Below are 15,653 nucleotides of genomic sequence, written 5' to 3'. Positions count from 1 at the left end.
TCATGTTTGAGGATCAACATCTCTATTTCTAGCGATTATATTAGGGACATATTTTGCATCCCAGCCTAAAATTAAAAGGCATGTTTTAGTTGGAAATAATTATTAAGCCACTCCACTTGTATGGAACCCCATATAAAAGTGGTGCTTTATAATTATTTCCAACTAAAACATGCATACAAATAACAATCATTTATTGAATATTCAGATCATTTTAAACTGGGCTGCCAAATATGTTTTTTATCTAATCGGTAGAAATCGAGATATGATCCTCAGACATTACTATTTTGTAATGCCAATAAGCTTCCGTAGGAAAGTGCTGTCGATTCGAGATGCGCAATGAGGCCCCAGACTTTGCTTCCGACTGCTCTGGTATCCGTGCCAAATGTTCCTCGACTCCGTGTCACAATTGAATTTTGTCACGGAGCATTTTGCAAATCTTCTTGCACTGAAATTGGGTAAGTGTTCAAATAGTGTATTCTCTGCGTCGCGTAATAACTAATAAATGAAATAATTTGATGGACATGACATCAAACATTTCCGATAGCAAGTAAATCTACCGCTTCACGGCTTATCGAACTATGCAATGCGTATTGGTAACATGGAATCTGATTGTTCACTGCAACAACATAATTTATTGGCAAGAATGATCAGGTGGAGTAAATTAGACTGTACAATATCGGTACAAATTTATCAAATTATAGTCCATTTTTCGTCAATGCAAACTCGCTGCAAAACTCGATTTTTTCAGCACTCGTAGTTTATATCCAACTCGGCAAGCCTCGTTGGATAAACGTACAACTCGTGCTGAAAAAATCATCTTTTTGTTACTAGTTCATAAACTACTATTTTGCCCTTTTGTTTACTTAGGAGTAGCAGAATGTTTCTAAAACCACCCGGAAGTCGAAATTTCGATAGAAGGTTCTGTACTCTATGCATATTTATATTCAATATATAGTACACAACGGGCCAACAGGAATTAGATTTTTTGAAATGGTGCCTACATGTAGCATTGAACAAAATCATAGTGTTTGTAAATGTGAGGCTATTATTTTTCATATATTGTATTTTAATCCTTTGGAACATCCATAAATAGCGTGAAACTGTAGGAGACATTGGATATAAACCGTATTTTATGGAGATGGATAATTTATGAAAATGAAAAGCTTCAGAGTTGTACTAAAGTGTCACTGTCGTTGCGACTCTATTGGCTCCATAGACTGATTTCGAAGATGTAAAAAAGGGATAACTTTCTAAGTTATTTTAATTTTCTCGTCTTTAGAATCGTTTTTGCCTTTCTCATACACCAAGATGTAACGGGAAGGCTATATGCTCACTCAAAAAACCTTTTTGATATAGGAGGTCAGGAGGGCTGACTTTCATATACCTATCAACTTAGCTCGACGAATTGAGGTGATGTCTATAGATAAAGTCTTTAAATCTAAATCACTGGATGGCGATCTACTCACAACTGCAACTAGCGTGGAGCTGATCTCTGACCAAAAAGTGCGACATGGGAAAATATCTTTGGCAACATGGCCACTAAATCCTTTCCAACTGATTCATTCAAACATAAAGATACTTTTCCGAAAATGTGGGGAAACTAAGGAAGTGCTCCTAGATCGCCACCCCGAAATTATTTTCTATTTCAGTCTATATTTTCCTCTGAAAATTCCTTATGAAATCTTTTGAAAAAAAAAACTTTTTCGAGAATTTCTCCTGGATATGTTTCAGATAAGGTACAGTGGGGTAAGTGGGTAAATGGGGTAAGTGAAAAAAACGCAAGTATTTCACTGATGAAGCACAGAATTATTCAATTTCACTTCACAATCATACAAGGCCATTCAAATCAATGCGTTGAATAAGTAAAACATGAAATAATGAACCATTTCAACATGCGAGAGTAAAAATTTATTAACCTTTCAAGTTTATCTTTTGCACAAGTTGTTTTGCGTGTCAATAAATACAAATATTTTTTTATGTTGGTTTCCATAATACATTCAATTAGTGCATTGATAAGTTGGTTTTCATTGTAGTTTTGAATTCCAGCCTCAAAAATATTGATATGAACATCAAAAATTTTGAAAAAATATTCTATTGCTTTGCCTGTTTTTTACCATGGGTGGGGCAAGTGAAAATTTTCCGACACTGAATGCATTTCTTTATTTTTCCAAACACAAATAATTTCTAACAAGCGTATATAAACAAATGATACCAATTCGAAGGCTTTTGGTTATTACATTGATACGTGGTAATACTAAATCAGGAACCCAAAGAGCCAAGCGTGTCAGTGTTTTAAATAATCCATGTTTGATAAATAATTCGTGAAAAAATGTTATTTATATAGCTTAAATACAAGAATCACTACTATTGCAAATATATCAACAATTATGATTTATTTAGTTGAGTCTTAGTTGAAAAATTACATTGTTAATGTAGACTCTTCTACTGGAATCATAAGTGGATTGTTAATGAAACACAATATGATTCCAGGTTTGATGAATATTTCAAAGATAATTTCTCTGCATTATCGCCAAGGTTTATTATCTTACTATAAACCTGAAATAGAAAGTAGTGTTAGACACTAATGGAGATGAGATATTAGATCTCAAAAAATTCAAGTAAAGAAAACATAAAAATCATTTAATGGAGGCACTCTAGTGCCCTTTGACTTTCATGAAGTGTCAAAAAGCATCACAACAGATCACAGTTATGTTATATTCAGTATAATTATCATTTGCATGAAATATATGAACAGAAAATGTGTTCTTATATTGAAAAATCCTCTTTAAAATCATTTTTTCACTTACCCCACATGTGGGGCAAGTGAAAAATTGAAACCGAATTTTTTGTTTTCCAAATATTTTGTGTCCTAAAAGTATTTTTCAAAGATCTTGTTCGCAGGCATATAAAGATTGGATAGATGATTCGTTATGTCATAAATATGATCAATTTCAATATTATATTCAACTTTTTTGACTTGATGAACATGAAATATACGATTTCCTTTACCCACTTGCCCCATTGTACCTTACTCTTCTAGGAATTGCTTCAATAATTTTTCCAGAGAAATCCATCAATAATTTATCCAAAAAAAACCTCCTGTGACTCAAACCAGGAATCCCAAAGCAAATTTCTTCAGGAATTGCTTTAGGATATTCTCTAGGAAATCTCTGGGAACTCCTTCGAATATTCCCAAAAACATTCCCCAGGAAATTCTTCCTGAGAAAGGAACTTCCCGGAGCAGTTCTTGGAGAAATTTTCTGCAGAAAAGCTTGAGAAATTTCTGTGGGAATTCGGAAACGAATTTCCGGGAAATTCCTGAAGAAATTTTCGGGGGATCTTATAAAGATATTTCTGGAGGAATTCTTGAAGTAATTTCCAGGAAAATCTTGAGAGAATTCATGGAGGAATTTCTGGAAGCAAAAGTGGGAGAGCTGCTAGAAGAATTTCCGGGGTATTGTTTTAAAATATTGCTGCGAATTCCTGGGAAAAAAACTCTCGGAAATTCTTTGTAGAAATTTTAGAGGAAGAACTCGCAGATATTTTTAGAATTCCAGCAGGATCTTCCGGAAGAATTCCATAAATGATTTCCAGAAGAATTTTAGGGGAATTTTTGGAAGTTATTCCAGAAGTGTTTTGACGACATTTTCGGAAGAATATCCGGAGAAATAGCCAGATGAATTTGCAGACGTTTTTTTACAGGAATTTCCGGGATACCTTTAGCAATGTTCCAAGAGAGTTCTTGAAGAAATTATGTAGGAGGTGGTTATCGAGGGCTTCCACTTTAGATTCTGAAGAAATTCAAAAAGAATTTCTGGAAAGACCCAGAAGTAGTTCATGAGAAGATCTTGATGGAATTTCTGGAGTGACTCCGGAGAGAATGTCAGGAAGAGTTTACATGGAAATTTCTGAATGGTTTTCTGGTGGTAATTCTGGGACAGGAGAAGTGGAAATTTCCAAGTGAATTTCTGAAGAAATTACCGAGGAAATAAGGGAATTTCTTGAGAATCACGGTCAGTCTTGCAAAATGTCGTGACCATCACCAGATGATCAGATATGAAAACAAAAACCACCACGCTTTTAAATGATGTTCTTTGCTGACAATCACTGCAAGCGCATCGTGACATGTAGAAGCTGACACGTGAGTACCTTAGGTAAGCGTGACACCCAGATTGGCAACCACAAGCTGAGAGCCATAAAGAGCATCAGGTCGGTCAGCTGTCAAAAGTGCAGGTGAGCACCGTTATTGATTGATTTTGTTGTCGTTTGATTGGACTGACGAAGGGGGTGGTCAAAAATCGCCGTTTTTGCGTGACGTACTTTATGGATCTTCCCTTACTAAGTTTTTACAAATTTGATCCAGACTATCTTTTTAAAAAGGCCAAATTGTTTTATTGATTTTTTCAAATGGATACAATCAAAAAAAGACGCATCCTACAAAAAAATGTTATATGGGTGACTATCGCAAAATCAGTCAAAGTTTCTAATAAAGATATCGGAAATAATTCAAATTGAGCCCCACACTGAAAAAAATCTGTTTTAAAAATTAAAACTCGATTTACAAAAAAAAACCCCCTTTTTAATTTGAATGAAATTGTGCCTCACGATAGGTGATTATGTTCCCTACCAATTGTTTTGATTTCTTCAAGAACTCTCTTGGAACATTGCTAAGGTAATTTTCTTTCCCTTAAAAGTGTCAAGCTTGCGATGTATGGACGGTTGGTAGGGAACATAATCACCTATCTTGAGACACAATTTCATACAAATCAAAAAAAGAGTTTTTTCGCAAATCGAGTTTTAATTTTTAAAACTGATTTTTTTCAGTGTAGGGCTCAATTTGAATTGTTTCCGATATATTTATTAGAAACTTTGACTGATTTTGGGATAGTCACCCATACAACATTTTTTTGTAGGATGCGTCGTTTTTTGATTGTATCCATTTGAAAAAATCCTAAAAAAAAATTGGCCTTTTTCAAAAGATAGGATCAAATTTGGAAAAACTATGTATGTACTTTTCTTTTTACAGCACCTCTTAAAATATTGCACAAAATCCATTAATTTCTGCTAAGTGGATTAATCCATTGCTGACGAGCGTTGATTTCGAACCAAACACCGCATGGTTGAAGTGATCATCACGATAGTCAAGATGACACGGATATGACAACCACAACATCAGGAAAGTTTTACTATCATTCATGCTGGTGATCACAGGCAGAAGAAGTGAAGACATGGTGAGTGACCAAGCGCTAGTTGCTAAAATGTCACTTTCATGGTGATCGTTACACCAAGCATGTGAGATCCACATTGAGCATCACAATTGAGTACTTGACACATGACCTGGATTTTGTTATTGTCACGCTTTGCGTGACTTGAACGGTGACACTTTGCAGCACTGATCACGGTGTTTTATTCGAAGAGGCTTTTTTTTAAATCAATATCTCTAAAACACCCACTACACGAAAGTATAGGTTTTCGTCTTTCGCGTAGGTGCATTTTAAAATGTTCAATAAGGGGTCATTTTTCCATACATTTCTGGGGGGGAGGGGGTTTAATCGGCTATCATTCGAGATTTCTATGTAGTTTGCAACAAGAATAGTGAAAAAATAAAAATTGTTCTAGATTCCTAGAATATTATTTCCCCATAGAAACACCGGGGTATATTTGAAAGTATGAATTAACGGAGAAATACATACTTGCAAAAATTTAATATGGATGTTATGGGGAATTTTTGAAAGAATTCACGGAGAAATTTTTGGATAACTCCTGAGTCCTAGTCGAATTTTTGGAGGAATTCTTGGAAGTACTTCTGGAGAAATTCTTGGAAGTACTTCTGGAGGAACTTTCGTAGGAATTTCTGAAGGAACTTGCGGAGGAATTCCTGGAATAACTTCCGGAGAAATTCTTCGAGGAACTTCCGGACGAAATACTCGAGGAACTTGTGGAGGAATTTTTGAAGGAAAAAGTCTTTGGGCAATTCCTGGAAGAACTTGCAGAGGTATTCCTGTATGAACTTCTTGAAGAATTCCTGGAGTAACTTTCGGAGGAATTCCTGGAGAACTTCCTGCGGAATTCATGGAGAAGCTTGTGGAGGAATTCCTGGAGGATCTTCCGAAGGAATTCCTAGAAGAACTTCTGGATGAATGCCTGGAAGAACTTGCGGCGGAATTCCTGGAGGAACATCCGAATGAATTCCGAAAAATGTCTAATGCACGAAATTGATGCACGCCGCTAGCTAGCTAGCTGAAAATGATCTATCACGCCACCTCCGATAAAATTTCAATCAAGTGAAGTGAAATGCTGTATGGAATTTTCGAACAAACTTCTGAGGTATCCCAGAAAGAACCCTTGGGAGAATCTGCTGTTCAAAGGGAAACTTCTTTGGGAATTTCAGCGAAACGAGGAATCTTAGAAAGAACTCCTGATTCAATCTCTAGTGGAATACAGGGATGAATTTTGAAGGACCTCTTGGGAATATACCATAACTAATATAGAATAAATAAGTAACTGAAAAAATAACAAAATAAAAATTACCATTTAACCAAATAAATGTATCCTCAGTTTTGTAACGCTGCTAAACTGAATTAAATAAATAAACATCTTGTCGCAAATTCAATTTTAAGAAACACTATCCCTGTGATGGAATTAATTTATTCCTCGGAGTAATATTCTTGGTGGAATAATACCTGGGGACGTGCTTTGAATATGTGTTAGGAAGCAGGTCTGACAGAAAAACCAGTCTTGGTGTATTGTTTGCCACAACACTGCGTACACCAGACCCACGAATAAGGACAACCAAATGGGTCTGCGAAATGTCCACCAGCGTTTTTATCAACGACGATCTGATGACTGAACCAACCATCCAGCGCAACCTAACTTTTATTTCTGATTTCGGAGATTTCAATATGTCTTCACGGGTAGACATTCCCGAGATGTATCGCCAGGTCGGCGTGCATTCTGAAAATACGAATACCAACGAATTTTCAGGTAGTAAATACGTTCGAGATTACTCCTCGACCGTTCGTCAACACACGTGTCGGGGAAAATTCAAAATCTCAAAACTCATGAACGATTCAAATCAATCATGAGTAGGGTGGCTCAAATTAGTATGGGAAAAAACTTTTTTCAATTTTTTTGATGGGCCGCCCTCTTATTCGGTTCTATTTGATGCCCTGATGCTCTGGACAAAATTTCAACCAAATCGGTCAACGTTTGGGCGGTGCTAAACTCGTTGGAAGTTTATATGCAAAAATGTATGCAGAAACATCCAAAAACAGTGAATTGCAGTTGGACGGCACAACTTACGATGAAGTACTAGCATACTCATTCAGGTCTTGAAGAATTTAATACAGAATGTTATGCAGAAAACCGCGAGAAGATTAGAGTTTGCCCGGCTAAGTTATTAGCATTTCTCTGAAGTGGGGTTTGAGCAAATTTCGTTTCTTTTACCTTTGAAAAGAAATAAATTCACCCCTACAACACTCCAGTAAAATGCTAATATCTTTGCCTAATAAACTCTAATTTTCTCGCGGTTTTCAGCATAACATTCTGTATTTAATTCTACAAAAACTGAATGAGTATCAATGTTCTTGATCGTAAATTGTGACGTCCAACTGCAAATCACTGTTTTTGGATGTTTCTGCATACATTTTTCCATATAAACTTTCAACGAGTTTAGCACCGCCCAAACGTTGACCGATTTGGCTGAAATTTTGTCCAGAGCATCAGGGCATCAAATTGAACCGAATAAGAGGGTAGCCCATCAAAAAAGTGTTTTTTGAGCCACTCTAATCATGAGTTATAACGCATCCAACTCAGCACCTAAAATCTCATGGCTGAGTTTAATCATTCATTCGAATCGTCCGTAGTCTAATTCCTGTCATAATCTCTAAAACCAATGAAAGCAACGTTCATTTGCTATAAATCCATCACATCAAAGCGTTCCTTCTGACTCGAAAACTACTGAACCAATCGGCGTGAAAATTTGTATGCAGGGGTTTTTGGGATCGGGAAGGTTCTTAAGATCGTTCGAGACCCCTCTCCGCTCTATAAGGGCTCTTGCTCCATAAGCGTAACTCAGGAACTAATCAAACAAATGGAACAAATTTGCATGTGGAGATTTTCGAAGACAAGAAATAGTTCTATGATGGTTCCTATACAAATGAAACACATATTTCTGCCTAACTCGGGAACCAATGAAGCAAATGGAACCAAATTTGGCATGCGGGAGACCCCTCCCCGCTTTAGAAAGGGGGGCTCCCATACACATGAAATACACATTTCTGCATATCTCGGGAACTGATGAAATGAAGCAAATGGAACCAAATTTGGTATGTGGAGATTCATTAATTTCTGCAGAACTCGAGAACTAATCAAGCAAATTGAACCCAATTTGGCATAACAAGTTTTGACGTTTGCTCTGCCAAATGTAATCGAATCGCAGAGCAGAAATAAATGTTTGGGCTAAGCTAACATATTAATTTTGGGCGAGACGAAGTTCGACGGGTCCGCTAGTGCAACAGACAATGTCTTGTGCAAGTAGCATTTTGAAGATTTAAGCAAATAAGTTGAAAATTCTTATGTTTAAATTATGGTGTTCTGTTAATACTCGTTAATTTTTTTGCTAATTTTTTTCCATGATTGTATTATGTTGCATTATTGAGTGGCGTTTTGTATCATACTCTCCTGTAAAAACGTTAACATTCAAAATTTGGGAACATACTTTTGCAGAATCAATCAGTATTGGAATAATTTGAGAGACACGGAGGGGGGATACATTTGTTCACCAAATAGGAGCGTACAGTATACCCCCGCTGATCCGACAAATGTATGGCCGGACTATCGGGGTTTCTCTCGTTAATCCGACTGTCAAATCCATACAAATGAACCAAAACAAAATCACAGCCAAATTTGAAAACTGACAGCATAATGTGTTTAAATGGGTGTTGATACTTTTTAATCCGGAAAATTCCGAATTAGCGAGATCCGGACTAACGAGTCGTCGGACTAGCGAGGTCCGGATAAGCGGTGGGATACTGTATATGCAAAACTGTCAAAACCCATAATAAAAAAAATTGGCGTCGGTGCAAAATAATAATATCCATCCATAATCAAAAAATGTATATCTCATGAATATGCTCTTAAAATTGCTTATGATTGATGGATAAAAATAGCCAAAGACGCCCAACTTTTTTCAGAAAGTTATCTTAATTAGTAACGAATGAGAATTCAGCTGAGTGGATTCATGTAAAGGTTTTTTGACGTAGGATTACGTCCTTCGGGAAAATAGGGCAATTGATCAGTGAAGCCACTAAGGTTTCTCACAACTTCTGAAAATAAATCATTTCAAGCGTCGAATCATTGAACAAATGAATTTCCGATCGTGCATCGTAAGCATAGACATCATCTTTGTACCAAGAAATCCGAAATAAATGTATGTTTTTAACCTTCGCCCTTGTGAAACAACAATGTAGAAATATTTGCATTGACTGATATTGAAATGAATCTTTACAAATGTTAGGTTATTTTTTCTGTGATATATGTAAGAACGGCGTATGTGTAAGTAGTGTATGTGTGAATGCGACGTCGACATAGATGGTGACACTGCTTTCGAAACAAATAGACCCAAAACAACACAGTAGACGAACAATGTTCAACAATGAATTCTTTTATTGTATTTATTTGCATTGTCATCGTGTTTTGTGCGACTGCTGTACTAGCCAAGCGCACGCGTATCTTTAATGACTATATTGCTTGTGTCCAAGTCTAAATATTTGTTTTAACATATTTCGCTAATGTTTTTCACTTGTTTTTTTCGTTTCTTTCAATCACTTTTTCCCGTTTCCTACGTATGTTCGAGAAACGGGTTGTAGCAAACGAACCAAAGCAGCGTAAACGAAGATAATGATGATAGTGATGGCGATGATGATTTATTCTTCTGAACCTAGACGCTAGCTTGCACTTTAATTTCCATAATCAGGCATATTTTTGTTGCACAATGCACAGAACACAAAACAATACGAAAAAAAATGTGTTATGGTAGGACACATGAATGACATAGGAGGAAGGTTAGGATTACCAACGCGAATTTGGCTTAGAATGGGATTGCGCAACAAAATTGAACTGCAATTGTTTGTTTGCTGAATTAACTATGGCACGATTGGACCAATTTTATACTTATGCATTAGTTTTGATTAATTTTTTTGTTAAAACTAGAAGCAGTTCTATTTTGTTTTGTTCCTTATCTAGTAGGAGGCTTGTACAGACATTTTTTTTGTTCATTTGTAGCCTGATTGCTAAATTACCTAATTTTGCCAATAAAACTAAGCAGATAACGCATTCAAGTTTTTATTATGGCTTTATAAACCTAATTTTGATAATTATGATAAAATATTAACCATTATTAACTATTAATTTTCTAAAGCGTATCAATAGAGATATTTTATTTTTCATTGGGTGCATCTTATCTTTAAAAACCAATTAATTTTTGCACTATTTACTTTACTAAAACAATTAGGCTATCCTGAGAACATACAAGCTGTTCTGTATGTATTTATTTTTCTATTCTAAATTTGTCTGTCAAACAGGGAGGGTGGAGTGGATTCCGGAGGTTGCGGGTTACTTATATGATCAATAAAACTGATTAGTGATGGCTTGCTGCAACCCTCGAGTACAGGATTTGGCAGTGGTTGCCGCCGATATGCTTGCTTTGCTTAACCAGTTCCGAGGCTTTGCTTCGAGCGGGTGATGCCCTGCGGGACAACCTAGCGATCCTACCGAGCTTCTCTCCGCTGGTAGGGACCTGTTTCCGAAGGCATTCGCTAGGTTTGTCCCCGCCGGGAACCTGCCGGCGAGCGTCATTCGATGGCGTCGTCCAGCAAACTTTCTCACGACCCCCGTTCAAATCCTGTACTCGGTGATAGCGATGGCCGGGTCGCCGGGTTGAGCGGAAAGAAAAACAGCAAAGAAGCAGGTCCAATTTCGAGTCAAATCTAGTGAAAAGCTGCCGAACGGAAACTGCCGCCGGCTGGCGTAAAGCGTATGGTCAATTACCTTCCTTCTTCTCGACCGGGACGTTGTCCTCGGGCTGGGGGGTTGGCGAGCGATCCCGTGGGTCCCGTTTCGGCGTGTTCGATCGGGATCGCGACTTGGACGAACGGCGCCGGCGCGGCGGTGCAGGACTGATGGCACGAGGAGGAACCGGCGCCGTAGATGGACCCAACTCGGCGGCTATCGGCGAAGGCCCGGCGCTGACCGTTTGTGTGATGCGACGCCAGATGTTTTCGAACGAGTCCCGGCCCATGTAGTCGATGTTACCGGATTCCCAGCATTGGCGGCGCATGTGCTCTTCGTAGACTTCCTGCTCGACGGATTTCGGTTCACCGAGGTGCAGCTGCGACAGCGCTCCGGCAAGGCCACTCTATACGGACGGGAGAGGATCAGAGAGCAAAACAGGGCGGGTTGATTCATAAACGAGTTCATTAACGGATGGGCCGAACGCGCACCCACCAGTGTGGGGGCGTATCGCCGAGATGGATGATGTTTTCGAATTGAGCGTGACCTTCATGTGGGTGAACGAACACCTTGCCTCCAGATGGAACACGTAACATTCGGCATAACAGAACACAACCGGTGTGGATTGCTGTTGCGATGAATTGGTTTGATTGGTGTTTCCATGATGGTTTCAAATAAATCTACTGACTTCCGACTGACACAAAAAAACTACCCCTTAGATTAGAATTGTCACAAGGCCAATATAATAAATTTCAAATATAATGAAAACACATATTTTCGAATACATAAAATTCACTAGATCATACAATTCTAATGTAAAATTTTGAAATAAAACAAATATGAAACATGGATTTATGCACAGCCGATAGGTGTATGAGATTTATGATAGTTTTTCCCTTATTTTTAATAAAATGTTATTTGTTTTATATTATTCTATTTCTATTGTGATGTTGTTCATTACTTCAAGGAAATTGTGAGACGTAAACTATTCAACTCTCGAACACTACTGTTGCTTCGACTGCCTTACCGGTATCCCTGCGCGCCATGAATCCATCGCAATCTATAGATCCCCGTTGATTTTTTACACGGATTCTCAAAATAACACGAATTTTTTTCACACGGCACGCACCCCCCGTGTAAAAAAAAAGAATCGGATGTACTTGAACTCGTATTGTATGGGTGATAATGTTTGCATTATCGTACAAATAAACTTCTCGTTTCACCGGTGCTTACAAAACCTCCATTTTCTTTGCATGCACGCAAGTTATAATTTTTATCATAACAGGCTGCGAATAAAAGAAGTCGATTTTCTTATAGTTTGACAGTCGCAGTGTATTCGTGATTTGTCCAACGCGTAAAAAAGAATTTTATTGATTCTATGAATTCTGTGAAAAATATTTCTATTGAAAGTGAAAGTGTCCCGGTGGATCACGAAAAAGGCCCTATACCGGGAAAAGAAAGGACAATTCTCGGGTACTTATTCAAAAGGACGTATGTGATTTTGTAAACAAAGATTCAAACGTCGATTTGTCCGATCTGATGGTACTCCCACGCAAACCAACACCACCAACAGGTAGCCGAAGCCTCCCCCTATCTGTCTACGGTGATGGCTTGCGTAAGAAGGCAATCAGATCGGACTAATCGATGTCTGAATCTTTGTTTACAAAATCACAAACGTCCTTTTGAATAAGTACCCGAGAATTATGTATCCTCGATGTTGGCCACAGAATCCAAATCAAGATCGGATCGTCCAAAATCAAGATCGGATTGCGAGGGTTATCTAGGCGAAGGATATGTGGCCACCATCGAGACTGATTTTAATCCGCTGGATTACTTAGTATGCCGCTTCATGAAGGCTAAAGCTTGTACTTAAAACGTATTGTTTTCTCGGCTTAGCAGTCTTATTATTGTATCAAACGAACTATAATGTTCTTGTTCGTTTCGGTCCGTATTTGGGACCTTGTACTTAAAGCTATCCAAATACAGTAGACGTTCGATAACTGCAAGTCATTTAACTGCAATGCTTTTTAACTGCAATTCGATAGTTGCAACAGTTTTGTAGTTATCGGACCGCTAAACTTCAAACTGATGTCAGACTCAATGACAGCTGCATTGCGCTGCACATTTAGATGCACTTTTATTGCATCTGACGTCGATTGACAACCGTTTGACGTCTGGAATGCGTTGCAGTTATCGAACGGCATTCGTTAACTGAAAAGTAAACATTTTGCAGTTATCGAACGGCTACTGTACAGCAAGCCTCAGACAAACATTGACCCGTACCTGAAGAGAAATTGATTCAAGCTACATTAATATGACCTGTCGTGCATTCCAGAAGAAGCTAAAATTGCAGCAAGTGAAAACTCAATTGATGATTAACATAGTTTAGGACTTTCAGAAACATCCTCCTTTTAATAAGGTAAAAAAAAATCGCCTTTTTAGATTATTTAAAAAAAATACAAAAAAATACAAAGTCCAAAGAGTTATGGTGGAGATATTATGAATAATCTAGAGCGAACGAAGACATCAACATGTCGAAGTTTCGACCGGAATAGCGCTTTCTCTGAGACATCCGGAATAAAAATAAAAAAAATCTGAACGACTCATATTCAAAAAAATATTTGAAAATCATAAAGTTTGATTACCGTAATCCGGGGGAACTTTGATCGCCGGGGTAACTTTGATCAGTTTAACCATTTTCAAGAAATGAATAAATTATTATTATCTATTTACAGGTACTTGCTGTGAGTTAGGTACCTGATTCTTGACTAAAATTTGCTGCTGAATGATTTAACCTTCGGATGAATGTGCATTTATTTTTCGCCAAAATTTGAAAAATAAAATCAATTTTAATTTTTTTAACTCACAGCAAGCTGCCAAAAAAAGCACTCAAAACAAATACAGTTTACCCCCGCTGATCCGACAAATGTATGGCCGGACTATCGGGGTGTCTCTCGTTAATCCGACTGTCAAATCCATACAAATGAGCTAAAACAAAATCACAGCACATATTTGAAAACTGACAGCATAATGTGTTTTAATGGGTGTTGATACTTTTTAATCCGGAAAATTCCGAATTAGTGAGATCCGGACTAACGAGTCGTCGGACTAGCGAGGTCCGGATAAGCGGGGGGATACTGTATAATAACAAAAAATAAGCTCGTAGCTATAATGTGTGATAAGTAATCTTATGTTCCTGGTTGATCCAAATTTTTTGCTTCAACATTTTTATTTTTATTGTTGACGGTGATAATGCCTTTCTCGAAACAATCGATGCACATCGCCTCAGTGTAACAGATTCCAACTTTAATTGCCTACGTTTAAGACGTTTACAGACGCCTAAATTATTGAAACGTTTGATGATCAAAATTACCCCAAATTGAAAAATCAAAAACTTCACTAGAAAGATTTTTTAACCCTTCCGTTACCAACCCCCTTTTGAAAACGATAATAATAATCTTTTTGGCTGTAACTTTTGACGTAGGACTACGTCTGTCTTTTCTATATTGGGGTACACTTTGCGATTGCGAAAATCGGAGACCGTCACGAAAATATGATAGATTTTGATCGTTAATATCTCACCCATTCCTCGATGGATTTCCAATATTTTTTTACCATTCGATCAAGGATGAGTCAACGCTTCATTGTATTGTTTTAAAAATACAGACTTTCAAATATTTATTATTGTAAATTGGGAAACAATTTAGAAATAATAAAACAACCAATCCCGTGCATGCATCGCAAGCACAGACATCAAAATCCAGCAACTTGCGGGTTTGGATCTAATCCTCAGTTCGAACAAGATTTCACGCAGAGCGGATGCAGTGGAGCGGAAACTGCAGCACGATGACACTGGTAGCATTGTCAACGGAAAATCATCACATTGAGGGTGGTCGTCGGCATCGGTGGTCATCATTCAACCTCAACGAACCTGCATTTTATGTGTAGAAAGGATTGGTCACAAAAATGTCGTCTGTTGCGATCCCGCGTGATGCAGTGGCGTTGCTGAAAATTTATTCAAAATGGTGACTTCTTACCGAAAAGTCACCTAGGTCGCTTGCCATTAGTTATTGGGGAAAGAAAACTGGATTTGCTCAGGACCAATATTTTTGGGACAAAAAGGGTTGATTGCTAAAACGGCCTGTTTCGGTGGCATCGCCGTGATATATTGGTTGTTGTGATTTCATCCATTCGAACAAATTTATTGCCTCATCTTCCTCCGTCGCGCGCTTGTGATTCTGCAACCGAAGGGCAACTTTCTGCCGCCGCCAGACGATTAAGTTTTGCAATTTGAAGAAAATTTATTTCGGATCAACCTTCTTTTGTATAAAATGGTGGATAAAAAAAATCGATTTCATTTACAATGACTAACCGAAACAAAACTAACAGAAACAAAACAAAGAATCTTGCCAAAAAGTTCACTTTCTGTCGATGACAGCTAAATCGATAAAGACGCTACTTTAGAGGAAAATTTCTACAGCAACCACCCACCGGTGGGCGACCGTCGCTCAGACCGACAGACGCCAAGCAAATATGTTTTGTACGATGAAGAAATTTCGTCATGAGTAAAATTTATTATGTCACTCTATTCAACAAAATGTATTTTGATTCATTAACAGCTCACAACCAAATTCGGAATTTTG

General features: G+C 37.7%; 1 protein-coding gene across 17 annotated transcripts in view; it reads right to left on the bottom strand.

Moving 5' to 3' along the window:
- Positions 1-15,653, bottom strand: part of LOC134217962 (glycogenin-1) — a 165,915-nt gene that overhangs the window by 84,366 nt on the left and 65,896 nt on the right. For all 17 annotated transcript variants that reach the window (XM_062696811.1, XM_062696812.1, XM_062696814.1 and 14 more), the window contains one exon: positions 11,050-11,416. In XM_062696811.1, coding sequence (XP_062552795.1) covers positions 11,050-11,416 — 367 coding nt within the window. The remainder of the gene's footprint in view (positions 1-11,049; positions 11,417-15,653) is intronic.

This window comes from Armigeres subalbatus, chromosome 2 (assembly GCF_024139115.2).
Source record: "Armigeres subalbatus isolate Guangzhou_Male chromosome 2, GZ_Asu_2, whole genome shotgun sequence".
Lineage (NCBI taxonomy): Eukaryota > Metazoa > Arthropoda > Insecta > Diptera > Culicidae > Armigeres > Armigeres subalbatus.
The sequence above is the reverse complement of the archived record's forward strand: the minus strand, read 5'-3'. Positions and strand labels throughout refer to the sequence as shown.